Genomic DNA, 26,253 nt, shown 5'->3' with positions numbered 1-26,253 from the left:
ATTGAGAATTAACACCCTATTATAGTGTGAATGGTTTACCCCGTGTTGCCAAATCATTTAATTGTTATTTAATCAAATAGGATGCAGTTATTAATTTAATTAATACATACACCTAATTTGTTTCTTTAACCTTACTTCTTACAGTTATCTTCTCTTATCTAATCACAGTCTTCTGGTTTGCGCGAATTATAATCTCACATGCGGTATGCATAGTATACGCATGCAAATAAGTATACTACAACGGATGGTACCAAATTTTATAAGAATAATATTTCATTGATTTCACTATGTATAATTAGATAAAATTGATGATGTTAAATTAACTTGTGATTGTATTATAGAATCAAACCTACGTCATTAAAGCGTATTCCGTAAATGAATTTAAATTTATAGATTAATATGATTAGCGACACAAGGCCTTGTTGATGATCTCTTTAGTTTCATCAAGAAATTCATTCAGATATTCTCCATTTGCAAAATCACAAAATGCTTGAACTCTCTCCATTTGCGACATTGCAAGGGTGAGAAAAGTTTTTATGCAACAAGATTTAAACTCATCGCAAGAATTATTTCGAGCCCAGCTCCACGCTCGACTAAAATTTTTATGATTTAGTTTGGAGATAGAGCTTTCAGTTAAAATATTTGAGACATCTGGCATGAGAAATTTATCAGCTAGGAGAACAGCATCGAGAAGCGATTCAATATTCTCGTTTTCGAAGCTGTAACCGTTTATTGCCAAAAGTAAAGTATTCAGTCCCTCCTGAGAAGCGTCCTTCAGCTTGATTCGCCTCTTTCCTGATTCAGAGAAGTCTCCTTCCAACATTGCTAGGAAGACTTCAGATTTTTGACATAAAGTTTTTCTGCATGCATCAACTGTTGTTCCGTCGTCTAGCACAAACGTTACCGTAGCAGGCCTTGGAAGATTCTCATAATTATTATCACAATAAATCCGTGTGTTGTCGTTCACTTGATATTTATACACTTTATCCGGCATAATTTGCAGTGTATTTGCTAACCGACAAATAGACCATACTGCAAACTTGAGAAGTATATGGTCTCTGTACTCAAGAATGTGAAATATTAATCGTAAGCCACCATAGCTAGATAGCAGCGATTTCAAGAGATATCTTGATTTAATTAAGAATGGTATTGACACTGCGATGATTAATTTCTGACACTCACGTCCACGAAGAAGAATCGTTGATAGTTCACCAACCGCACCACCAGTTTCTGCTAAGGCGCATAATTGCCTAATGTAATGCTCGGAGCCATGTAGAGTCTGTGCTTCAAATACGAATCCCATTTTTACCAAGGGTATTAAATATGCCGTGTTCCTATTTCGTACAAAACAGCAATTAATTCTAATCTGATTTACTTGTTGGTCATCACAAAGTATTTTTTACCTGACTATTCTAGTGAGTATTCTAGATGCTTTTTGATTTTTTGAATATTTTACATAGGTCACTAATGGAATTATAGTTGCTGGGTCGGCTAGCTTCTCGATAGGATTATTCGAATAGCTTAATCTACTTAATAATGTTATTGTCCAAATATTTTCATTTTTCTGAATTTCTTTTATGTATGGTTTGTGAGACTTTGCCGAATCTTGTGAATCATCTGCGTCTAGCGTTATTGATTTGCTGCTTTTTAGCGATTCCTCCTCTTCTTGGGGCTCTGTTTGTAAAAGTTTATTATTCAGTAAACTATATTTGACAATTTTTAAATAATATTTGATCAATGGTGCAAAAGAATTATTTATATAAAAGATTACCTTCCTCGCTGCACACAGGGCTATAATTATCTTCGGCGTTATCATCGAATGAAAAATTACGCGGGGTACTTGGCGGTGAAAAAGAAACACTAGCAGTACTATCGGGGCTCCAGTCACCAGGATAATCCGAGCTGAATCTACAAATATTAAATAAACAATTTATATGCTCGTGGTTACTTGTTAGGGCTACTCTTACCTAGATAAACCTATTTTATTATATTTTATTTCTTTTGTTCTATCTGGCGACGAATTATGACGCCGTTTTCTGGTGCTATTTATATCCTCTTCTCCATCCGTTATTTCTGCGACCATTTTCTTCAGCTTAGATATTAAAACTTCTAATAAACCATTATTAACCATTATATCAATGCCAACGTCGTCATAAACAAACTGAGTTAAAGCATGAAGCAATAAAGGATGATACTGCTTGCATCCATCATCTTTCAATAACGTCAAAATTGTTTCTAAACCATTATCTTCCCGTACTTTAGCCCTATTGACTGCTTCGCGACAAAATGAGCATAAGCTGGTAATGACTTCTTTTGACATAATTGAATGCTGGGTGATTAAATTTATTAAATTTTTGACAGCATTGTAATTTCCAAGAATAGGACGACATTCTGCTATTTGAGTTAGATTATATAAGCATTCAATAGCCATTTTGTCATTCTTTCCACAATACTCTACAATAACTTTATATCCTTGAGTATCATTATCTCCTCTCATCTGATGACCACAACGAGGATCTAAAGTTACCAGAAATGCACGCATAGCTTTCAAACAAGCCTCAACTAATTTAGAATATTTCTGATCACCACTGCCAACTTTTTCTGTAGCCATTACTAATAATCCTGTGACATTCTTGATAATATCAACATCTAAGATTTTCTTCCTACTTTTTTCACACATGCTCCAGAGGGTTCTGTAATAGGAGCCAAGATTTAACAATATAAATGTGATTTATTAATTTTTTATATATATACCTTGCAGCCCTCAAGGCCATTAAAAGAGTTGCCACATCTGTTTTTTCCTGTAGAGCAGTAGCAAGAAATTGGGTAGCTCCAAGATTGCACATAGAATTTGCATGAAATTCACATTTCATTAAGTTACCAATTAATCTATATGCCCGACAATGTAAATTTTGTGAAACATTGGTTGATTTCCATTTCTTTAAAATCCACAATGCATTAATTCCAATTTCTGTTTCTCTCAACTATAAAAATAAGAGTATTATTTACATGTGTTCATCCTTAAAGGTTCTATATAAAAAATGGAAGTATACTAACCTTTATTCTTATATCTGCCCATCTGCACAAATCAGCAGTAATACTCAAGGTAAGATTAGTAATTTTAAAAGTTTGACATTTTAATAAATCTATTAAAACTAAAAAATCTTTTGGCTCCGCAACTTTGTGCCACTTCGAGTCATTTTTAATGCTTGTCAGACAAGAAATAATACCAGGTTTAAAATCCGATTTGACATGTTTCCTTAGCTCTGAAAATCGCTGACATCCTGATCGTGTATCCTTCGATGACATATTTTATCTAAAATTCTCAATTTAAATCCAATTCACTAATGTTTATTAATAAACATAGCCTATAATTTGCCTTCTTTACTCTTATTACGGACCTGCATTGAAGCAACATCACTGACAGTAGTGTATGATACATATGTACTATTATGTACTAGACAGTAAATGTATTTAATTATGTTGGTGATCGGAGGTGTGTTGGTGTGAGCCAGTGTGAGCGGTCCGGGTTTCTCGGGCCGCCTCGCCTTAGCGCACTCTGTGAACTCTCCGTCTCTATTTCACACTCCCCACTTTGACACAATGCCGCCAGATGACCGCCTCGTGGAGCGTTTCTCGCTAATATAATTTTGCTCCCAATGCTCCCATTGTATTTGCTTGCGAGCTGCGCCAGGTTTTGCTCTCCATATCATTCGAATCGAGGGCCATGTTCCTGCATGAGGTGCTTTTGCTTAGGATGAACCCCTACCAAGTCGGGTTAACTTAACCCAGAGTTAACCCGACTTGGTAGGGTTCACCCTTAGTGCTATTAGCACTATCGTATCCTGCAACTCCGGGACCCTGTTCCTTAACTTTACTGTTAACCCATCTGTGTATTCCTTTTGGTTGCACAGTCTAATTCCTATCCTTTTCCTTATTCCCATTTTGTTTTTTGATATTACTCCGGAATATTCATTCTGAATAAAATATCTCACAATTATATTGATAAAATTAACAATTAAACAGCTACAAATTAAACGTAATATTCATTAACAGCGTTTATGCTCAGCATAAATATAATTTTATAGATAACAGTAATTATTTAATATTAACATTAATATGTTTATGAAGGTATTCAATACAAAGTTCAATTCTAAGCCTGTACTTTGTAAAGGAGGAAATAAACGAGTGGGTTAAATGCTGGTCGCTGGATTAGTAACCACAAGATCCTAGGTTCGAATCCCGTCAAAGGTGTATATACATACTCGCAGTTAACAAATAAATGCAGCCTCTGAATTCTGATATTTCTGATGTCCATTGTCCAAGCAAAAGTGGTACCTCTGGCGTCAACTTATCGAAGCTATGAGACGTATAATAAGCAGACGACAGTGTCAAGCGTAAACTACGAAAAAAGTGACAACGTGACATAATCTAACGTAAGATATCTGTAAATTAATGCAAACGAACAACATTAAGAACATTTGGTTTATAAATCTCCAAAATTGCACTTGTCATTTTTTTTATTTATGAATTTTTATTATCGATTTTATAATTACATTGTAACATATTTGAACTTGGCACCATAGTGACCTTTTTATTATGTTTCAACACGTCGGGAACGCCATCTAACGGATTCTAACGGGACTTGGACACGCGGATAACTTCTCTTTATATATTTTATTGAGAAAGTATACGGAGTGAAGTTAGCTTAAAGGTAACCCCGCCCTAGCATAAACTAGCGTTGGCTAGCAAGCATTAGGGTGGGACGTGGGTTCACCAAGCCCGGCTTGAGGCCTAGCCGGGCTAATATGGTAAACTTTCGGGCTAAAGTAGTATAGTTTCCGTTACATGAGCTGTATGAGTTTAGCCCAGCTAGCCCCAAGACGGGCTTGGTGAACCTCACCCTTTAGTGATGCAAAAATCAAATCTTTTACAACAAAAATGTAATAATCACGTTCTCACTTTTCATGTATATATGTGCATATGTATGCGTGTGTGCATAACCCTCCACCCCCTCCACTCGTCTTTTAGTTACAAAAAAATTCATTTTCTAGCATCACTGCCTAGCAATCCTGATTATTCCTGCCCCTGACAGTGGCATCACTGCAGCATCACTTGACTGAAACTGGTTGCACAGAACTTTTGACGTCATATCCGAGTTCCCTAGGATATCCGATAATATACAATCCAATAGAATCTTTAGCATCTCGTGCTGTTTATGCTGAGATTTTTGTGTAGAAGAAAATAATATTTAACGATGAATGCAGAAGAAGAAGTTCTTCGAATTCAAAAAAAGTTAATGAAGATGTCAAGCGGTGACGGGACGGTGAGTAAGTGAGTAAAATAATGATAGTTGCATGTCGCGCAAAAAATTTCATGATAGTGCAACGGAAAAACAAATTTTTTATGGGAATAAGTGGCATTATTTATCCAAAACTTTGTTAGTATGATTGTTTTGTGTGTACAATTATCTTTAATCATATACTAGTTTATATTAAAGAATTCAACTTCTTACAAAAGGAAAATCATTTATTTTTATGTTTAATGAATATTCTTTTTCAAGAGCCAGGAGCAAGCTTTGGAGCTTCTTAAGATATTACAGAAACTGCCTATGAACTTGGAACTTTTAACTAAAACCAGAATTGGTATGACTGTTAACGCATTAAGAAAATCAAGTAGGGATGAAGAAGTTATTTCCTTATCTAAAACTTTAATTAAGAATTGGAAAAAGTTCCTATCAGGTTAATATAGTGGAGAGTTATCTACTATAAATTATTTAAAACTTGTGTCAGTTTTATGTAATTTGACTTGTTATAATAGTATTCTTACCACAGGGCGTAAAAAGGATAAGGGAAGTAGTTCATCAAGTAGTTCTAAAAAGAGGGATGAGAAGTCAGAAAGGAGTAAGGATGATAATGATTCAAAGAAAGACAAAGATACATCAGATAGCAGTAGTGATGTAGTTGCTAAAGAGGAAAAATCAAGTAAAGATGTGCAAAGAAAGCAATCTTTATTCCCTGCGCCTACTACAACAGATGCTGTGAGACTTAAATGTAGAGAGTTATTAGCAGCAGCTTTGAGGGTAGATGGTAATACAATTGATGGTTGTGCATCACCAGAAGAATTGGCAGAAGAGCTAGAGGAGGCTATTTATGCAGAATTTAAAAATACTGACAATAGATATAAGAACAGGGTAAAGTTTTAAGTTTGATGCCTATGTTTAAAGTTATTATTTTGATGACAAGAAATGAAAACAATTAATTTTGAAATATATATATATATATCCAGGTACGCAGCAGAGTGGCAAATTTGCGTGATGTTAAAAATCCTAACTTGAGAACAAACTTCATCGTAGGAGCTATTACACCAGCTAGACTTGCAGTTATGACAGCAGAAGAAATGGCAAGTGATGAAATCAAGCAATTAAGAGAACAATTTAAAAAGGAAGCTATAAATGATGCCCAGCTTGCTACTGTTCAAGGGACTAAAACAGATCTGTTAAAATGTGGGAAGTGCAAAAAACGCAATTGTACTTACAATCAAGTTCAAACACGATCGGCTGATGAACCTATGACCACATTTGTGTTATGCAACGAATGCGGCAATCGATGGAAATTCTGTTAAACGTATTATACCAATCTTGTCATTTCTTTCTCTCTAATTGTCAAAATGTAAAAATTGTACTCCATTTTATGATGAATTGCTGGATAGCCTAATTAGTTACTGGAAAAATTATTCATACTTCATAAAAGTAATAATAAGTGCTATTGATTGGATACGATAAAATAGCAGTTTGACTAAATGACTATGTTCCTTTAATGAAACTCAGTAGTTCTCAAGTGTTATGCTTATAAAAGCCATAAAATCATAAATTATACATAAATATTTCCATAAACTTTAGTCAACAGCGTGCTAAAATCACATATACAAAAAGTGCATTGTAAAAATATTAATCTTGAAACTTATTGTGACACTAGAAAATGTATGCATATTACATGCACTTAATTATACGTAAGATCTAAGTCTTAAATATACATCTTTTAAACAACGATTTTGGATTTTTTTATTTTTATAGAAATAATATATAAAAGTATGTTTATCTATGAAATCTTTGTTTTCTTATAAAATGCAGTTTCAAAGATAAAAAATATTTGTGACCAATTCAACTAATCTAGTGATATTTCTAATAAGCTCCTTGTTGCTCACGAGCCGTAAAAGTCTGAGTGTTCTGCGTGCTAGTTAAAAATATGTTAGGTTAGGTTAGTTGTTATTATATACAGCATTGTACACAGCCAAAGCAGTCACAATTGGGTATTAATATAGGTTTGTTGTAGATACGGTTGATCACTGTCTCGTACTTAAACCATATAACCTATTAACTAATACACTTGCATGTAATATTTATTAATTCTGATAATCTAAATCAATTGGTTATGTTCGTTATGCCAGTTTGTTCAGTGAATTTTCATGTTCTTCCTTCGACCTGTCAGTCTTTTAATATAAAGTATAGCACAATGCCATAATAACAATTTAGTTTAAAAACAATAGAATATATACTACACACATGTAATCAAATTTCTTTTTTCATTATATTTACGTCGATGTTGCAAGATCACATGGAGAAAGAAAATAAAATCCTACACATACATAAAAATGGCACATAATTGTCATCAGACTGCTATGAAGTGAATAGATGTATAATCTATTTATGATTATAGTAGTTTTATATTTCCTTAATCTTCAGTAACAATTATTAATTATTCTTAAGTACAAATGATTAGCATAAACAAGTGGAAATGATTCATGGTCTTTTCTTTAAGCATTACCACCATGAGCGAAGGGGATACACATTTAAAAGTATGTAAACATCTGCTGCAAAACCTAAAAGCCACTGTTGAAGGCTTACTAATCGATGGTGTACCAAATGTTTGGGATGTATATGGTGGTCTCAACCGATTGCACAGTGTAATAGAAAATATTTTTAAGCATGGATGTAGGATTTTTGATCGTAACGTAAGTTGTTTTTATACTTTAAAACTATTGCTAATTCAACAATTTATAATTTATACCCTATATATTTGCTATCTTATTTAAGGGTGAGCCTGATTGCTGGGCCTTTATTCAAGGTTTAAATTGGCTACAACCATCATTAACCTCATCATCTACAATCTCAGAGAGGGAGGATTATTTTGCAAATATACCATCTAGAATTACAGAGCGTAAAGATTTATTATGGCTTTATACAAGGTAACCCATCTTCTATCTCTTGATTTTATGAACAGCACTAAAACAGTAATGTAATGTGTAATATTTAAAGCTTGGAAAAGCATTCTTTATCTCAAAAATTAGCTTGGTTATTATCTGATAAAGAGCATATGCTTTCCTGTCTTGAACCATGGGCTTTTTTATGCCAAGAGGACCTGGCAGAGGCAGCATTGCTGTGTTTAAGAGCTGTAGAGAGGAATCAGCTAATACTATTAACAGAAATTGACCCATCCTTGGTATGTTCTTATATCTTTACTTGTATATTCTTATTTATCCTCTAAACATGTCTTGGTTGCTTTTTAAAATTAGTTCTTACCTGATTGGATTTCGCCAAAAATGAGTCCGAAGGGGCATCGTCGATCTTCGTCTTTTCCGATCAATTTTTCGATTCATACAGAAGAAAATAGTAGTATCTGCAGCAATCATGAAAGTTTAGCTTCTAAGGTAACAGAACAAAGAGATCAGAGAGTTAGTAGCTTTGAAGATGCACAAGATACGCCCATAAATAATGAAAAAAAAGATGAGCTCGACAACAATAGTAGTACAATGAAAGCTTGGAACAGTCTACCTGTATTTCCCGAAGATAAAGATAAAGATCCATCTCGAGGCATGCCTACTGTCTCAGAATGTAGTTATGATAGTGTACAAAAAGATAATAATGGAAATTTGTCTAATTCTTCGTTCCATTCATCAAGAATAATAGATGCTGACTGCCCCGAGTTCAATTGTGCACGCACGGTTTCTGCTATCAATACAAGCAAAGACACTGAAAGGTTTCATATGCAAATAAAAAAGTCAAGGGGTAAAACGAAATGTGAGCGAAACAAACGAAGAGGAAGTAAACCAAGCGGAAGTTCGGATACTTTAAATTACGAGGATTGTTCAATAAGAAATGAGAGCGGAAAAGAAAGCTTCTGCTTAAAGCATAATCATGACCAGAGTCGATTGATCACAAACAATATTAATATTACTGGTAAGACAAGTAAGAAATCATTTTTAGCAGCCTCAGCGCCTGAAATTCTGGGGCCATGGACTATTAAGATAGAGGGACAGAAAGACGTGCGAACACCAAAGAAAAGTTTTATGGAGGATGGAGGAAGTAGTGTACAGCCAATGGCTACAGGGTATTTTCCACGACCAGCGGAGGGTCAAAGCTTGATGAGCTTTTTATCATCAGGTCAATTTTCCAGAGCCAATGCTGAACTGGATAGAGAGAATGCGCATTTTCGAATATCGGAAGCTATGATAGCCGCAATCGAACAATTGAAATGGAACAAACAGTGGCAAATGTTAGACGAAAATTTTGTAGATGAGCGTACAAGAAGATCAGCTGATTGGAATCGTGATCTATTTCGATGCTTTAATGATAATAATAAAACTGATACTATGCATAGTCACACGGCTGAACATAGCGTCGCGAGCCCTTCGTCAGCGTCCCCAGGGACATATTCGGACAGTATTTTGAATTACGAATCTTCATCATCAATATCGTCTCTCGACGACTTGTTTAGTTCATCACCTATAGAGTATAAAGAATATCACGAAATGGAATCGTCTTTAACCGACACTATAACATCTGCTGAAGGTGTAGCTCTCTCACTTATTAGTAAATTTAACGAAGATCAACTTCCCAGGGCGAGTGAGTTGCAATGGTTAGTGTCGGAGAAAGATGCACCACAACAACTTTTACCATTGCCAAAAAGTTTGCTGATACGTTCAAAAGATATGACAAAGGATGATCAATCTCAAGCCATTCCGCTACGTGGCACAATGGAATGGGCACCGCCAAGAGCACAAATTATTTTTACTCCTCATCCAGCCCCTGTGTAAGAGAAGTGCTTAATGACATGATGAAAATTTGCAGGGAAATACATTGCATGTTTAAATTTAATTTATTGCAGGAGAAGAACTCTCATAGCAAAGCAAAACTACAGATGCGCCGGTTGCGGAATGAGCGTAGCGGTCAAATATGCTGATAAGTTTCGTTATTGCGAATATTTGGGTAGATATTTCTGCACGGGATGTCACACTAATCAAGTAGCCTTAATTCCAGGAAAAATATTGTCGAAATGGGATTTTATCAGGTAATGAGATTTGATAAAGATAAATGTTTGCAATATGTTCTTCATTCGATAAATTAATATTATTAAATTTTTAAGGTATCCTGTATCAAACTTTTCCTATAGACTGTTGGATCAAATGATGATGGATCCCCTATTGCCTGTGAACTATGTAAATCCTTTATTATACAGACGTATTAAACAATTGGAAAGAACAAGAGTACTACGAACGCAACTTTTCTATCTGAAAGATTTTATCGTAACATGTCGTTTTGCAGTGAGGTAGCAACGACGACCACATTAATCGTAAATTACTAAAAACCATTGTATACATAAAATTTCTTTTGCAGCTATCAAAATTTATTGAAAAAGCAACCAGATTATATAGTCAACGACCCACATACTTATTCTATACAAGATCTGCTTAATGTTAAATTAGGTACTTTGCAACCTAAACTTGAAGAACTAGTAGAATTATGTTGCAATCACGCGACAAATTGCGAGGTAAGTTTATAAAAAATCTAACAACATATCGTTTCTGTCGTTATCATGTTGCTTCAAAAATGGATGATCTTTCCAGTTCTGCATAGCAAGAGGCTTCGTATGCGAATTGTGCAAATGCAAAGCTGCTGACATCATTTTCCCTTGGGAGCTATTGAAAGTAATTAGATGTGAATCGTGTGGTGCGTGTTTTCATATTAGGTGCAAGCAAGCTTTCGATAGAAAAGGTTGCCCTCGATGCAGGCGAATTCAAGACAGGCGTATTTCAAGACAAACAGAGGCGCTTTGACAAAAGGTCAAATCAACTAATTATTGTTTTGCCGGTCTAAATAGAACAAAGCACGAGCGATAACTAGAATAAATTTATTCGATCCTAATAGAAGAATCGCGTCGAGTTTAGTAACGATAACTTTTCAAATTTCAAGTTTGCTATAAAATTTTAATCTCATTGATATTTATTTATCCATTTCTCTTTATCCGAAATACTGTAAATATGCATTCTTTTCATTTTACACTAAGTATTTTAACATTAAAAGACTGGAACGTGTAATGTGATATCGAATTATAAACTTAATAATAATATATCGTAAATATTTATAATAAATAAATTATATTATTTAACACACAGTTTTGCCGTTTTACTTTAATCCAATTCACCAGTTTTAGGACACACATGGGCAAATTGAAAGGTGATTAAAGCCGATAGAGCCTAAGCTTGATAGAAGTATTACGAGATCGAGTATAAAGGAAGCCACTGGCTAGTTATATTTTAAACAAGAGTTCGTCGAGACTAACGAAAAGGTTATTAATTCAAAGAAACTTTTATTCCTTAAATAATAGTTTGTCGTATAGCGGTTGACATACATGCACCTTATAAAATGAAAATTGGAACGTTTCATCGATGGTAGAAAAATACGATTAAAAATATTATTTACACCATCATTTAATTTAAAATACTATTTTATGACTAAAGTTATTCATGTTTTAGAATTTAAATTTTATGATATAATAAAAAATTTATTAGCCGCATTTAAATATAGATAATATATATATGTACATATGAACTGAGATCAGTATGCGCAATGACTAATTATGAGTTTAGTACATATATTTTAGCCAAAGACAATTATCTGAACATACATTATTACGAGGTTATCCATTAACTATCTATTTACCTATAAGTACTGTACATAAGTCTAACTTTATTGGGTATACTTGGAATTTATAAATTAGAAAATTCGTGGAATTTCACGTTGAATAAAATAATATATATTCATATTATTTTGTAAATAAAAATTCCTAATAATTTTCTTCAGTAAATATTTAAACTATCAAAATATTTGTGCTGTACGACGTTCACACTTAGAGTAAATAAAGTCTTTTGGAAAATGTTCATCTATTTGAAATAATATAATATATAAATATATTGCTAATGTATAGTAATTTTTTTATCATTTACACTCTATCTACAATGTCTCATCAGCTATTTAATATTGTACTTTCTCCAATTAGGCATGGTCATGCTGATTCTTAGTCAAATCTGATTTTGTATCAGCCAGAGTTCTTATATTTACCTACTTTCATCTTAATACATTCATGGAAAATTCGCATCAACCTCTTTCATAACAATTATTATCGGTGTCATCAGTCTATTTATATAAAATGCATCAATGCATAACAATGCGCCATACTTTCTTTATATGGCAACACTTTTATTACACATGCCACTGATAATTTTTTGTTCTTGTATAGTCACAGTTATTTTTATTTTTGAGGGATGGTAAAATTACTGTGTTGTAAATTATATAAAAATTTATAAAAGAGCAATGACAATATTTTTTTTTACACAGTTGTTTTACTCATTGCAATTGTAAAAGTATGGCGCTAAAATAAATTTCTCAACAAAAAGGGAAAAATATAAGATGAAATATCTTATATATACTGAAATAGCAGATTATCAGAATATTAATATGTATATAATAAAAGGTCAAAAATAAAAATATTTTACTAATTACAGTGACAATGGCATAGTACAAAATATATAAAAGTTCTGATTAAAATTTAGCTGCGATTTTTGAAATCACGAATATATTTGTTGTCTGACAGTAGCATTTGTTAATCCGCTTTAATTCATTTCAATGACTCACACAGATTTGAGTGAGAAAGTCATCATGATTGGCATCTTGACATGCTTAAATTAATATCCTACCTTCTCATCAACTCAAGTTGAATAACAACAGTAACGAAGAGTGACATGTAACTCATTTTTGGTCAACCGTGATATTTCCTTTTCAAATTTCCCACTTGTCCTCTAAATGGATATTTAAATATTCAATTCTTCTTTTAATGGCACCTTGGCTACTTCAAAGAATATCCTTAAAAACGAGAAAGAAAGAATCATTTATCTTGTGTAAACATTTTAATGGGCAACAATATATATTAAAAAGCAAATAGATTTTGGCTTACTTATGACTATATTTATTGCGAACGGTGGTTAGAGCTTCTTTATGTTTACGATGTAACCCTTGATTTAATACGTGAACGATGCCTCTTATTTGATCTACTTTATAACCCGTATAGTATTCCAAAGTAGGAGTCCAGCCACCTAAGTCTTTCATTTGTAACGCAAGTAAAAGTGCGGCTGCAGCGATTTTACTATCACTAAATCTGATGGTTGCGTAATCCATCAGGGAATATTCTAGTACATATCGTGCCAGAGTTAATGTAGGCATTGATACCTTTGCACACTGAATTTATACAGAAATAATTACATATTAATGAGGCCTATTCGGTTTTAGAGTAATAAAATTTCTACATTATCCTATGCTTACCCTTGCATATCGACGAAGAAACCTATACGACAGTGGTATTCCTAAATCAAAATCGATTACTTTTAAAATATTGATTTCCATTCTAATAAGTTCCCTCTGCGAATAAGCACCATCGCATATATACAAGAAATCTTCCACCATGGGAGGTATTCTTTCCTGCAAAATGTATATTAAATTTTATTTGAATGACTACACTGTTTAATTTCTATTAAATACTTACATCATATTTACTAGCAATAAAGATGCTTGCAGCACCTAACAACTGTAATGTTTCTTTGCCAACTGTTACTTTTGTTAGATATAAGTCTACTAGTTTCACAGCCAAGTATAATGTTTCATGATTAAGTTCAAATGACTCCTGAACTTCAACCATCCAGTCAACTAATAAGGATCTCATCCATCTTGATAAGCATACTTGCCTATCAATATAATCATCAATAGGAAAGAGACTTTCTCTTTCTTTAAGGTAGTTGAATATATCCATGGCATAATGAGAGACTTGAAATGGATCTTGCCAATTTTCTACATCAAAATCATATTGAACACCATTTGGCAATGATTTTTGAGGTGGTGCATCCAAATCAATTGTTTTTGAAACCTTTTCTACTTCCACCCTTTCTGCTTCCACCTTTTCTTTCTTATCGTCTAATATTTCATTTGAGCTTTCCTCTTCAATCTGTAATTAAAGAGCATTACCATTAGCATACCTCATACTTTCATCATTAATTATCTATATAAAATACAAACCTTCTCTATCTTCTTCAAACTGTCTGATATATCTTCTAAAGCACTAACATATAAAGAACTATCTTCTGATTTCTCTAAGTCAGAACTGCGTCTTGTGTTAACATTTTTACTAGGTACTTCTACTTTCTTTTCTTCCTTCTGAGTAGGTTCTGTACTAGGTAATATCTTTGGTTTTGCTGGTTGACCAGTATTATTGTCTGATGATTTTGTATTATTCCTCTCAGCTTTTAATGGTAACGTTTGTGCTGCAGTCTTAATCTGTATAGGCTTCTTTACAAGCTTCTTTGATTCCTGTTGATGAGTACTCAAAGATTTTCCAATGGCCTACAGAGTATTGCAATATTTACATATAAACTGTTAATTTAAAAGTGTAGCTAGATTGATATAAATACTTACATTGGTAATATTTCCCAATGCAGATCTCTTAACAGTTTTCTCTTTTAAAGGGGAAGCTTCGGCTTTTCTTTTCGACCTTATATCTTTTGGGATAATCGATTGCTTAAGTAAAACATTATTTAATAAGCTATTTTGACTCCTGGTTGTAATTCCTTTCCTAGTGAGTGTTTTGGTATTAATTTGTTTGGCCTGATTATTTACTAATTTCTGAGGTGCCATTGTGTAAACTTGAGCAATCCAAGTTGTCAATAGTTTTAGTAAATCCTATGCAATAATTTATTATCATACATATTACACATAAATAAATACATCTTAGGATAAGCATTAAATAGTGTTGAAGGTTATAATTAGGTTCTATGCTCCCATTTTATCGTACACAAAAAGAAAAAAAGTACTAATTTCACAAATTATATATTTAAATCAATTTAATAATAAGGTCTACATTAATCAAATCTGCTTTGAATGTTTTTAAGAAGGGCTGTAAAGGACTGGGTCGATTTAAAAAACATAGCATTAAATAAATCTATTTTTGTAGTAGCTGTACGATTTAAAGTCGATATAAGTTTCTGTGAGAAATAACAGAAAAAAAACTATTAATATTTACTTTGTGCGTAGAAGTCAGAAACGTTGTAATGCAGGATGAACGTACAGCTGTGTGCAAAAACGCGGGAACGTGGAAGAAACATTGATTGAACGATAATACAAAAAAATATCTAATATTGTTAGAGCGTGAAGAATTAGAAATTCATATAGAGATAGTAAAGCTGTTATTCTGTGTCAAAAGTTCCTATTTTTGTAAATTAGCAATAATTATTTCGTGTTGGTAAAGATGATAGAAGCCATGAGTGTACGAACGGAAAACATTACTGAAGTTCGAAAAGCGTATAAATATCGACTTATATGGTTTTTACAAAGAAAGCAGTAAAAGGTGAATAAACTAAGTTACCTGAGGCCGTGGTTAAAAGAGTTTGTTAAACAAAAAAAACGGATCTTCTCTCATCTATAACAGGTTTTCACGCTCTTTACGTACGTTACTTTCGTTTCGCTTTGCCAGAGCAACTGAAGTTGACGCTGGTTCAAAATATCACAGTTACTGTTAAAGTGTTATTTGATTGGATAGCGACAACTTGCAAAATCCAATAGCACAGTAGCCTTGCTGTCCCATTTTCTCTCTCTTTAGCTTATTGGTTGTACAAAAGCAATACTCCCGTACAGTAATGTGATTGGTGGTAACCATGTAGAGTAATATAAGCGACTACTAGCGCTATTAGCGTATAGCTGGGGATGGGAATTAAATATTACTGCTGTCACCGCTGATGGCGCTGCTGATTGATATGATATGATTTGTGAATTTGGTCAATCAAGACTGGATGCTTCCGTATCTATCGAGTAAATCAGAAGTTAGTTCTGCTCAGATTTCTTTTTATTATTTGACATTTAGGCCTTAAAAATGTTCAAACACCATCATACAGCATTTTACATAAATTAAAGAAAGCCAGCTATCAGTGAAATCGACCCTCAAGTCTTGACTTATAGTCGTATATGTATCGGAGGTCGTACATTCACTCCTAACCTATCCAATATTTAACTCATTTAGACGATGATAAAAGTGGGATTAGATGTGGATAAACGAGCACCGTTGTCAAGAATCATTGCTGGTTACTGGTGCTAGATATGTGCTGTGTTCTCCTTTTACTGTTTAAACTAAAAGGCTGAATTGAATTCACATGATAATAAGCATATATATATAAGAGAATATTAAATTATTTTGCTATAAATTGTAATAAACTTCACTGTCTCTAAATTGTCTCAACGATTATTATATAACCTATATATTTATATACGTATATGTGTCATGTAATCTTTCATCTTCAATATAATAATAATGCAGAAAGAATGCCTATGTGTCAAATACATACAAGTGAGAAATTGTTTCGTATATTTACCAGAGAGATGTTTACGAAAATTAGGACCTAATGTAAGTATGTACCTTTCTCAGTCATATTAGACAGCAAATTCAACTGGAAGAATTATTATTAAAAGTATATTAGGTTAACCTCCAATTATCTTTACCCCATAAATATAAATATGTTAAGAGATTTTAGTGCAACAGTTACAGAACAGATGGCAGCACGAGTACTAATTATTTCCCTTCAGATAGTAAAGCAGTTATGATAAATAACCATCTCTCCTTCTCTATCTCGTGTGATAATATATATAAATATATGTATATATATATATATTTATATACATTCTAAATAGACATAACTTCTACAATTCTTTTTTAGGAAAACTGCATTAATATACTGCATGGGAACCATTCATTATACTTTTCTTGTGACGCAAGACCTGCAAACAATGAGTTTCTATGTCTTAATGCAGCTTTTGCGCAAAAATTGAAGATAAAGGAGGGAGAGAAAGTATTCGTATCCTCGATAAAAGATGCTCCCACTTTAAAGAGAATAAATGTAACACCCGCAAGCGCGGAGGATCGAGAAATTCTTGTACGTTATATGCTACCTTACGATAGAAGAGTAAATTCCCCAAGTAGCACAAATCTTCTCAACAGATGCTATATAGAAATCTTCTAAGTATAATATCCAGCCCTCGGTATTTAATAGAATCTACCAAAGATATTTTGTGCTATTAGGGATAAACGCATACACATGTTTAAAATTGTAAAAAATTCTGTACTATATTTTAAGGAGCTGCAACGTGAAAAAATTCAATCGAGTTTATTGGATCAATTGAGAATTGTGGCAAAGCATCAGAAAATTTTAATATGGATCTCAAAACATTCTTTTATAACCCTCGAAATAGGCAAATAATATTTTTTATTCTACACACGATATAAATATACCAAGTAATCTTGCGCCAAGCAATTTTCCATTATATTAAATCATACATGTTTCAGATTCGTTGGAACCGAATTTTAATTATGGCAGATTGGAGCAATTGACGGAAGTACTCGTGAAAGAAGCAGTTAAAAGTTTAAATGCTAAGGACGAAGAAAAAAATACAGAGGAAGCGAATGACTATACGAGTAAAGCTTATTTTAGAAAATTATTCTCAGGCTTTCAGAGGATACCTGCAAATGAAAATTATTCGAATTCCAACAGCGTTTCAAGCGTAGAATCTAAATTAGAAAATGTACGATTAAATAGCAGCCCTGTAATTTTTCGGGTCTGCCCGTTACCCGATTCCACGATAAGGCAAGATTTTTTCAACGACGGCCCTAGTACTCGATTGATGTCTTCCTACGACGTTCTCATATCGAAACACCACCTAAATGACGAAATTAGCACCGGATTTTGTAAACTGTACAAAGTCACGAGAGATCGACAAGTGGATGATGCTGATAACGATGATGACCCCACGACGAGACTAACCACCGAATTAATAGTGAGAGCGAAGACATTGGAAGATTACTCGCACAGTGTTTCTTCGTCAAAAAAGTCATTCTTTTTATCCAACTGCGTTCATCGGAGCATTTATGTTTCCGAGGCGATAAAAAAAACGCTGGGTTTGAAAAATGGATCCAAAATTATTTTACAATCAATCGTCGATAGTTTCAAGGACAATGTAGAGAAAGCTTTGGCTCTTCAAGTATTCCCATGGCGCGATACAGTGAATCTTCAATCGTTTAAAAAATTTCTAGAAAAGTTGACGAAAGTGGAGGAGCAAGTATTGCTGAATAATAATGCTGCCTTCGAGGTCTTCAACGATTCGGGTGAATGTCTGTTGATATACTTGAAAATTTGGCCATCCGATTGCACGCACGTATTATTGGACGGAGCTCTATTGGAGCATCTGCAATTGAAGGAGGAAGACCTTGCGAGTGGTAAATCTATAGGATTAAATCCAGCATCCTTGGACGTTACCGACCTTGAAGATACCTATGGACGTACATTTAAACTAAGGTCGGACAAACGAGGAAGCTTGTGAATGATATAAAAAAACAATAATAATATGATTTAACTGTATTACAGGAACGAAGAATACATATTAGAGAAATGCATGGATTCCCTAAAACTGAGCTTAGGTTTTAGTGAATGGAGGAAAATAAATTATGATAGGGAGAATATTTTGATCTGTGCCGAAGCAGGCAGTGGCAAATCAGTGGTTTGCAAATTGATCAAGAAACACATGCAAGACGCTCCGTATTTCGTGCACACTTCCTGGATCGACTGCAAGCGTTTGCAAGGTAAAACCTGCATGCAGGTATGATGGAAGAAACTTTTAACAGTGGCCTTGACTATTTTATATGTTTACTTCGTTGTTCTTCCCAGGGAAGAAAGCAGAAGTTATACAAAAGCTCTTAACGTCAACCATATCCGAGTGTGTTTATTATCAACCATCGATAATATTCTTCGATGACCTTGAGTGCATCACTGGTATACCTGGTGATAGCAGCGAGGAAAATTCTCCGGATGTTATAAACGTGACCAGGTAAAATCCTGTATCATTTGATAATTTTCAGTTAAAATATTACAATTAAAAGAAGAGAACCTGACGAATTTCTATTTTTAGAATCTCTCGACTAATCGCAAGTACCGTAAAGGAGTACCAGTGTTTGCATTACATATCCGTGATCGCGACTTGCTCAAGCATAATGAAAATAGGTAAAAGGCTGAAACCAGGACGAGGATGTCATTTCTTCACGGACGTTTTAACAATGTCGACTTTGGAGAGGGTAGAATCGAGGAAAATGCGAAAAGCTGCTGTATTATTCTTCCTTGCAATTTGTCTTTTCTTTCAGGAGGATAGAGTAGCCATTTTGAAGGATCTGGTGGGCAATTTTGGAAGGATGTCTGAAACTTTAGCTACGCGAACCGAGGGCTGGACGATCCAGGATATGCTGGACTTTGCCAATAAACTACGTTTCGTGGCTTTGAAAAAAGGCTGCAGAAATGAGGAGCTCAAGGACAACGAGATTAGCGACGTTCTTGAGGAAATGACGCCACTTGCCCTGCGTGGCTTAAAACTTTTCAAGGCCACGAAATATACTTGGTCCGATATCGGAGGTCTCGCTGATGTGAAAAGAACGCTCGTTGAAATTCTGCACTGGCCACTCAAGTATCCTCGTATATTTAAGAATGCTCCGATCAAGCTCCAAAATGGCGTCCTTCTGTACGGTATGCCTGGCACGGGTAAAACCATACTGGCTAAAGCTATAGCTAACGAATGTGGCGTTCATTTGATCAATATCAAGGTGAGTCAATGGGATTACGAGAGTAAGCCCTAGATTAAAAAATAATTGTTTTTATAAGAATATTACAAGGAATAAAATTCTAATTTAGGGCCCAGAGTTGTTATCCAAATACATTGGAGTAAGCGAGGAGTCTGTGCGCAAAGTTTTTCAAAGGTAAGAAAATCACTACAAAATAAAAATAAAATTATTAATATTTATCAAAAAACTCATATATTCGTCAATTTATTTTAGAGCTCGAAACGCGAAGCCCTGTGTTTTGTTTTTCGACGAGTTTGACAGTTTGGCTCCTAGGTGAGTATTTACATAGAGTTGTATTTGATGAGAAGCTGTTTAATGAACAAGGACTCTAAAGAGAGAGAGAGAGAGAGAGAGAGAGAGAGAGAGAGAGAGAGAGAGAGAGAGAGAGAGAGAGAGAGAGAGAGAGAGAGAGAAAGAGAGCTAATCGCGAGACATTTTTCAGACGTGGTCACGACAATACCGGTGTAACGGACAGAGTGGTCAATCAATTATTGACACAATTAGACGGAGTGGAGGATAGAGAGGGGATAGCTGTTGTCGCAGCAACATCCAGACCAGACTTATTGGATCCAGCGTTGCTAAGGCCCGGTCGATTGGACAAGCATTTGCGGTGTACAATGCCATCCGAAGTAGGATCCGAGATATCTGGCGAATACAACGAGAATACCTATTAATACCCTGCTTAATTACAGGCGGAGAGAGAAGAGATACTAGTTGCGTTACTCAAGGGGCAAAATGTCGACATTCGGAAATTAAATTTGACGATAATTGCTAAAGCGACTGGAGGCTACACGGGCGCCGATCTTAACGCTGTGCTAACCCAAGCGAAGCTTTTCGCGTTCGAAGAGGCTCTGTCTGATGCAAAGGTGGGTCTCCAATTGCAATTTTAAAGATGCATTGGTATAAACGATAAAAATCTATAAGTGTAATATGTAATACTGTAAAACCAATAACGACTTCCGGTTTCACACACGAATTTCACTTACCTCAAAACTCTACAGTCATGAGTATTTAAAAAATCATTTGCACTATACTCGAAGAATCATTTTGGAGGGAAAGTTCGGAGGTGGGATGGTGCGTAATGATGATAATATCGTTAGGTTCTATCTTGTGCTTATTTTATACAAGTATATATATATATACATAGGTACAGGTATATGCTCCGGTAGTAGCGGAGATATAACTGAGGAAACGTAAGCAGGTTTATTAGGACACGCCGAGAGCAGTGCCGTTACGCCAGTTACCCCAAGTTGCTCTTCGCCGCTTCACATCCTGGTCTACGCCTGGATGAACGTTCAGGGGTGAAGGGGTTATTATCTTATGCGTTATAATGATAGACGGGTATATAGGGCCTGCAGCCACGCAAGATCGGAAAGCCGTCTACCGTTTTCCTGCCTACCAGCAGAACTCCCCTTCGTTAACGATACAACGCCGAGGTGTTGCGCAAAATTGAAATACCTATAATCATCCATCCAAATACACCCCCTCCCCCCTCCCCAATCTCTTGCTCTTTCTCATCGATCCAGCTTTCAAATGGATGCAACCTTGATTAATTTGAAAGAAAGGTCGAAATATGAACGATTTGCTGTTTTTTATGCAGGATGGAGAGATGGAGGTAAACAATTTGAAGATAACGCAGGAGATATTGGAGGAATCCGTTCGTCAGACCAGTCCCTCGCTTAGTTCTACTGAGATAGAGAAATACGAGAGAATGTAAGTGCAGTCCGATCCCCGATTTATTTCAACTGTTTGTAGTATCTCAGTTTACGTTACGACTATGCGCATTTTTCCAGATATTCAAAGTTCTCGAAAACTGATAATTTTCTGGAGGACGCGAAGCAGGAGCAGAAATCTACCTTGGCCTGAAGAAATTCCGTAGTTTATACATTTTTCTATTACTTTCTTACTGTTATCGATGGGATTTTTTAGAAATAAAAAATAAATTGCTAAAAATCCAAGTGGTTCATTGCGTTATATTGACAATAGTGTATTTTTCTGACGTAAAGAAAGAAGAAAACTGTATACGTCGAGTGTTTGTTTCGTCGTTCTTGCTACTCTTGGCGCGAATGAATTATTGCAAAATATTATTAAAGTAAATTGTTAAGATTGGTGTTCAGGAGAGTTGGATGCAGCTGAGATAGCGCATGTACAAGTGGTACATAGATTTCAGCATAATCCGGATGCTCGGCTCGGTCTGTTGGGTTTAATAGCGAGCGAACGCATGGTCGACTCTGGCGGGGCCAACTTTTCCTATTAATAATCGCTACAATAATTAGTATTTTCACGCGCGACTTAGCAGGAAGGACGCGGCGATGCGATGCGATGTGCGATGTGCGATGCGATGAGATGAGATGGGGGTAGTGGGGGTAGGCGAGGTGAGGCGAGGTGAGAGAGTCGGAGAGGGTAGAGAGTAGAGTTGCTCTGCGGGGATGTCGGCTCTAGGCGGCGAGACTGGAGCGAGCAAAGTCCTCAACTTCGAAGATCTTGATTTTAAGTTCGGCGAAGGAGGGCATATTTCACTGCGCTAATGTCCCGCCAGATAAACTACAATATTAGCTGCCTTCGCCGTGATTTAATTTAACTTTGCCCCGGCGCGACATCCGCGCACTGCTTTTGCAGTTTCCCGACTTAAGTAACGTATTACAGCCCCCCCCCCCCCCTGACTCTATATATATATTAGAAACAGTGTGTAGAGGTTTGTGCTTATCAGGGGAGGAAGGGGGGGGGAGGGAGTATTACCCAACTAGCATAGGAGCTAGCACAGTGAAATGGCCAATTGGGAGAAAAGAGGGGGGAGAGGGTGAGTTTTGGAAAGTAAAGAGGAGTATGTACAAAGTCGTGCACTCGCGATTATTCTGGAAAGAATTAGGGGAGCATTCAGTAGCTTGGAAATCATGGTTGCATTGTTGCTAAATTCCACTCCTTCGCTCTCTATATTTATATATATATATATATATATATATATATAGAGTACAGGTAGACTATAGTTGTTGGTAAGTAGCATTGGGCAAAGACGCGAGAAAGAGTCGCTTCTTCGACAGCCTCCTCTCCCTCTTTTTCCCGCCTTAAAAAGTGCTAGGAGAGTCAAGTTTTCGAATGTCTGTAATGGAATTAGCCGAGCGAGAAACGGTAATCAGGAATAAAAATGCTACAACCGACGGCATTTACGCTAACTAATCTCCTTCAGCCGGCGCTAACGGAGTTAGCCGCCGGGTTTTCGTCACTCGCCGTCTTGTTAGGCAGATAATTGGCCATTTTTATGCTAAGCAAGCGAAAGCCCGCAGCCCTCGTGCGTCCTACCACCCCCCCCCCCTTCCCCTCCCTTACTTTAGACGAGTCCCGTAGAAAAACACGCGAGGCGAAAATTCTTCGACAATTATCATTGACACGGTCTAGTGGCTGGTCGATTGTGTGAAAAACAATGATCGAGTTATCGCAAAGTTGTGATAGAAACAAAGATGGAAAATCCGTCTACCTAGTAGTTGTCGACCGCAAAAAAACACTTCTTGAAGAGTTTATTGACACGCTCTAATTGATCGATAGAGTGAAAAACAGTGATGGAGTTGTCGCAGAGTTATAAAAGAATTAAATAAGGATGCAAAATCCATTTAATGATTTCACAGTCAATTATTTGCTCATAGAAAAAGTGGCAAATCAAATATTCTTGCAGAATTATCATTGACACAATCCAACTGGTCGATAAAGTGAAAAGAAAAATAATCGAGTTATCGCGAAGCTATGATAGAGACAAGGATGCCAAATCCATGGTGATTTCACAGTCAATTGTGTTGCTCATAGAAAAACAAGCAAAGCAAAAGTTCTCGAAGAATTATTAGTGACACAATCCAAGTGGTCGTTAGAGTGAAAAGAAAACGATAGAGTTATCGCGGAGTGACGGTAGAAACAAGGATGCAAAATCCATCTAGTGATTTCACAGGCAATTATGTCGGGGTAGTGGGTGGGTTACTCTTATTTAACGCCAATGTGCGCCGAGAGCACGCTTCGTCGCCTTTATACCGCGCGATCCCATTTGCACGAAATTGTCAATGATAGAATAGCAGATTGAAAACTCTATACATTCGGCTTCTTCTCCTCTCACTTGTCGTCATCTCGTCGTCCTCTTCAATTTTGCCCCTCCCCTCTCTTTCCCCTCACCACTTCTTTCTGTCTCTCCCTCTCCGCAATACAATTCTCTCAGAAGCGAACGTGTCTCTGTTTACACCATCGATTCTCGCAGATATGATACGCAAGGTACAAACCCGAGCGGTAAATAAACAAAGACAAAAACGACACGAGAGTCGCTATGAGAAATCGTCCGAGTGAAAAGTGTATCGTCCAGAGTAGCAATATATATATATATATATATATATAGGTTAGAATACTCGAGCTGGCTAGGACTGAATCGAATGAAAAGAAAGCAGTGACGAGAGAGATGGCGAGATAACTCGATTACCAGAGATCAAGATAAACATACGGGTCGTTGTGTGGTTTTCGGATGGCGCCCGTTAGAAAAAGCAAAACTAGTTCTTTTCTGGTGTTTTGTGTGCTTGGAGAGAAACGGAGGAAGGTTGGGGTGAGAAAGGAGAATAGAAGGGGGTGGGGGGGGGGGGGGGTTAGAAAGAGAGAGACTGGAGAGTAAATAGTCATAGAGATTAATTGCTATTGGAAGGAGCGCTCAGCCCGTTCAACCCGGTGAGAGCAAAGAGGGGTCAGTAAATTCGCGCGAGAGAGTTGGCTTTTGAGGTCGCGTAGTCGCAGCCGTTGGCGCTGGTCTCTTTCTCCGTTGCGCGATATTTACGAGGCGTCGAGGCGCGAGTAACGCAGTTTGGCACAATTTCTTGTTTCCATTAGGTTGGCCGGCCTGCGGGCTGCGGCTTGAATCCCCCCACCCCGGTTTTGCCCCTCTTTTCACACCCGGAGGGTTCCGCAACTTTAACGGGAGCATGTGTGTATCCCTGGAGGAGGTGTACGGGAGTCGAGGGACGAGGCTGTGCCTGCCTAGTGCCTAGAGCCGGTCTAGCCTCTGGCTAGTGGCACTACTAGTGTGTAATGGTGGTAGTAAGCGCAACGTCGAGTGAAATGGTGCACGTAGAACCTCGCCTTCCAGTCTACGCGATCAAATGACGCGCGCCAGCGCCCACAATAACGGCCTCTTCACGCTCCAGCCCCATCCTATCCCATCCTACTGCATCCTAACCTATCCCGACGCTCTGCACTGTTTACCTTCGGCTGGCCAGTCGAGAGATTTTTCAAGAGCGAGCAAATGATAAAGGGATGCACCGTTTGAATTTGGAATGCGTAATGGAAATCGAATTTCAGTTCTTTTCCGGATGAATTTTATATTTTTTTCCATAAGGAAGTTGCAATGTCGAGATCGCGTGTCCATGTATATATGCATGTAGAGAGAGAGAGAGAGAGAGAGAGAGAGAGAGAGAGGGTAAGAGAGGATTGGTTTTTAGTAGCTCGAGTGACAGTGTCCAGCTCGCGTCTAAGAGGACAGCGTTCTCTGCAAGCACTCACATAGCAGGGATGTGATTCAAACCGCGACTGCTATTCGAAGCCAGACGTGCGGATAAGCTGTTCAAAGGAAGATTTAGCCAGCCCTCTGGTGCAATACCTCTAGGTACACTACTGGGGCTGGCTACCGGTCCGTATACATATATATATATATAGAGCGCAACTTGGTGTACTTGGTTCCCTATCCCCCCTCCAGATCCCGCACACCCCCTCGCATTACCCCCTTTTATCAATCGAAGAACACTTCCAAGCCAACTCTGCTCTCTGTTATCGTGGAGACTCCATTCGTATTCGAACCGTCGTCGTCGTCGTCGCAAACCAATCTTTGCACGTTTCCAACGATTTTCAGTCTCCATGGCGACCACCGCACTCTTCATTTTCTTCTCGCTCGCTACGTTATGTGTTATATATATATATAGATACTTTTTAGCGAAGAATATTATATAGATCGGATACGTATGGCGAAGAGGGCAGCGCAAGACCAATTGGAGAAAAGAGCCATTTAAGCGGAGGATTCTTGATATAATTCCAGGAAACTTATATATATATAGAGAGAGAGAGTAACCTGAGTTTAACCTGAAAATTTCCTATCTACTCGTGAAATTAGAAAGTCGAGTCTCGATCGCTAATGCGACTGACGGTCGAGCATAATTTCTGTTTTTAAATCTCGCTGCACTCACGTTCAGTAATTGAATCCACCGGCCGA

The 26,253-nt window shown here is 36.4% G+C and overlaps 5 protein-coding genes across 14 annotated transcripts; 3 read left to right on the top strand and 2 right to left on the bottom strand.

Annotated features, from left to right (window-relative positions):
• Nucleotides 1-388: 388 nt before the first annotated feature.
• Rnb (R and B) lies at nucleotides 389-4,852 on the bottom strand. Of its 4 annotated transcripts, none has more exons than XM_066733344.1 (7): nucleotides 4,266-4,852; nucleotides 3,058-3,733; nucleotides 2,755-2,984; nucleotides 1,968-2,693; nucleotides 1,772-1,908; nucleotides 1,404-1,674; nucleotides 389-1,334 (listed from the first exon to the last, which is right to left on the bottom strand). In XM_066733344.1, exons 2-7 carry the CDS (start codon nucleotides 3,307-3,309, stop codon nucleotides 404-406), a joined length of 2,547 nt encoding a protein of 848 aa, XP_066589441.1. In that variant the 5' UTR covers nucleotides 3,310-3,733; nucleotides 4,266-4,852; the 3' UTR covers nucleotides 389-403. The 4 variants fall into 4 exon arrangements, with proteins under 4 accessions (XP_066589441.1, XP_066589442.1, XP_066589444.1 ...); XM_066733345.1 differs by lacking the exon at nucleotides 4,266-4,852 and having other exon boundaries at nucleotides 3,058-3,344; nucleotides 3,402-3,854; XM_066733347.1 differs by lacking the exon at nucleotides 4,266-4,852 and having other exon boundaries at nucleotides 3,058-3,324; nucleotides 3,402-3,854.
• Nucleotides 4,853-5,085: 233 nt separating this feature from the next.
• LOC136777211 (transcription elongation factor S-II-like) lies at nucleotides 5,086-7,048 on the top strand. Of its 4 annotated transcripts, none has more exons than XM_066733360.1 (4): nucleotides 5,086-5,326; nucleotides 5,564-5,741; nucleotides 5,835-6,193; nucleotides 6,289-7,048. In XM_066733360.1, the coding sequence occupies exons 1-4, from the start codon at nucleotides 5,258-5,260 to the stop codon at nucleotides 6,622-6,624; spliced, it is 942 nt and encodes a 313-aa protein (XP_066589457.1). In that variant the 5' UTR covers nucleotides 5,086-5,257; the 3' UTR covers nucleotides 6,625-7,048. The 4 variants fall into 4 exon arrangements, with proteins under 4 accessions (XP_066589457.1, XP_066589459.1, XP_066589458.1 ...); XM_066733362.1 differs by having other exon boundaries at nucleotides 5,087-5,330; XM_066733361.1 differs by having other exon boundaries at nucleotides 5,087-5,334.
• An 85-nt stretch (nucleotides 7,049-7,133) lies between these two features.
• Nucleotides 7,134-11,411, top strand: Rubicon (run domain Beclin-1-interacting and cysteine-rich domain-containing protein rubicon). 4 transcript variants are annotated; one of them, XM_066733343.1, is made up of 9 exons: nucleotides 7,134-7,323; nucleotides 7,821-8,013; nucleotides 8,096-8,247; nucleotides 8,318-8,501; nucleotides 8,575-10,091; nucleotides 10,167-10,349; nucleotides 10,425-10,607; nucleotides 10,676-10,829; nucleotides 10,906-11,411. In XM_066733343.1, exons 2-9 carry the CDS (start codon nucleotides 7,831-7,833, stop codon nucleotides 11,113-11,115), a joined length of 2,766 nt encoding a protein of 921 aa, XP_066589440.1. In that variant the 5' UTR covers nucleotides 7,134-7,323; nucleotides 7,821-7,830; the 3' UTR covers nucleotides 11,116-11,411. The 4 variants fall into 4 exon arrangements, with proteins under 4 accessions (XP_066589440.1, XP_066589437.1, XP_066589439.1 ...); XM_066733340.1 differs by having other exon boundaries at nucleotides 7,134-7,504; XM_066733342.1 differs by having other exon boundaries at nucleotides 7,134-7,566.
• Nucleotides 11,412-11,665: 254 nt separating this feature from the next.
• CycB3 (cyclin B3) lies at nucleotides 11,666-15,846 on the bottom strand. Its single transcript, XM_066733359.1, has 7 exons — nucleotides 15,747-15,846; nucleotides 14,801-15,064; nucleotides 14,405-14,728; nucleotides 13,878-14,333; nucleotides 13,658-13,813; nucleotides 13,293-13,573; nucleotides 11,666-13,201 (listed from the first exon to the last, which is right to left on the bottom strand). The coding sequence occupies exons 2-7, from the start codon at nucleotides 15,017-15,019 to the stop codon at nucleotides 13,150-13,152; spliced, it is 1,488 nt and encodes a 495-aa protein (XP_066589456.1). The 5' UTR covers nucleotides 15,020-15,064; nucleotides 15,747-15,846; the 3' UTR covers nucleotides 11,666-13,149.
• A 76-nt stretch (nucleotides 15,847-15,922) lies between these two features.
• On the top strand, nucleotides 15,923-21,951 carry Pex1 (peroxin 1). The gene is made up of 14 exons (XM_066732468.1): nucleotides 15,923-16,778; nucleotides 17,089-17,304; nucleotides 17,506-17,620; nucleotides 17,715-18,720; nucleotides 18,790-19,004; nucleotides 19,090-19,249; nucleotides 19,331-19,493; nucleotides 19,560-20,012; nucleotides 20,101-20,165; nucleotides 20,244-20,303; nucleotides 20,473-20,659; nucleotides 20,723-20,896; nucleotides 21,631-21,743; nucleotides 21,824-21,951. Exons 1-14 carry the CDS (start codon nucleotides 16,686-16,688, stop codon nucleotides 21,894-21,896), a joined length of 3,093 nt encoding a protein of 1,030 aa, XP_066588565.1. The 5' UTR covers nucleotides 15,923-16,685; the 3' UTR covers nucleotides 21,897-21,951.
• Nucleotides 21,952-26,253: the final 4,302 nt, after the last annotated feature.

This window comes from Prorops nasuta, unplaced genomic scaffold (assembly GCF_024137725.1).
Source record: "Prorops nasuta isolate Cenicafe-Biocafe unplaced genomic scaffold, Cenicafe_Pnas_1.2 PNAS00010, whole genome shotgun sequence".
NCBI classification, from domain to species: domain Eukaryota; kingdom Metazoa; phylum Arthropoda; class Insecta; order Hymenoptera; family Bethylidae; genus Prorops; species Prorops nasuta.
The sequence above is the reverse complement of the archived record's forward strand: the minus strand, read 5'-3'. Positions and strand labels throughout refer to the sequence as shown.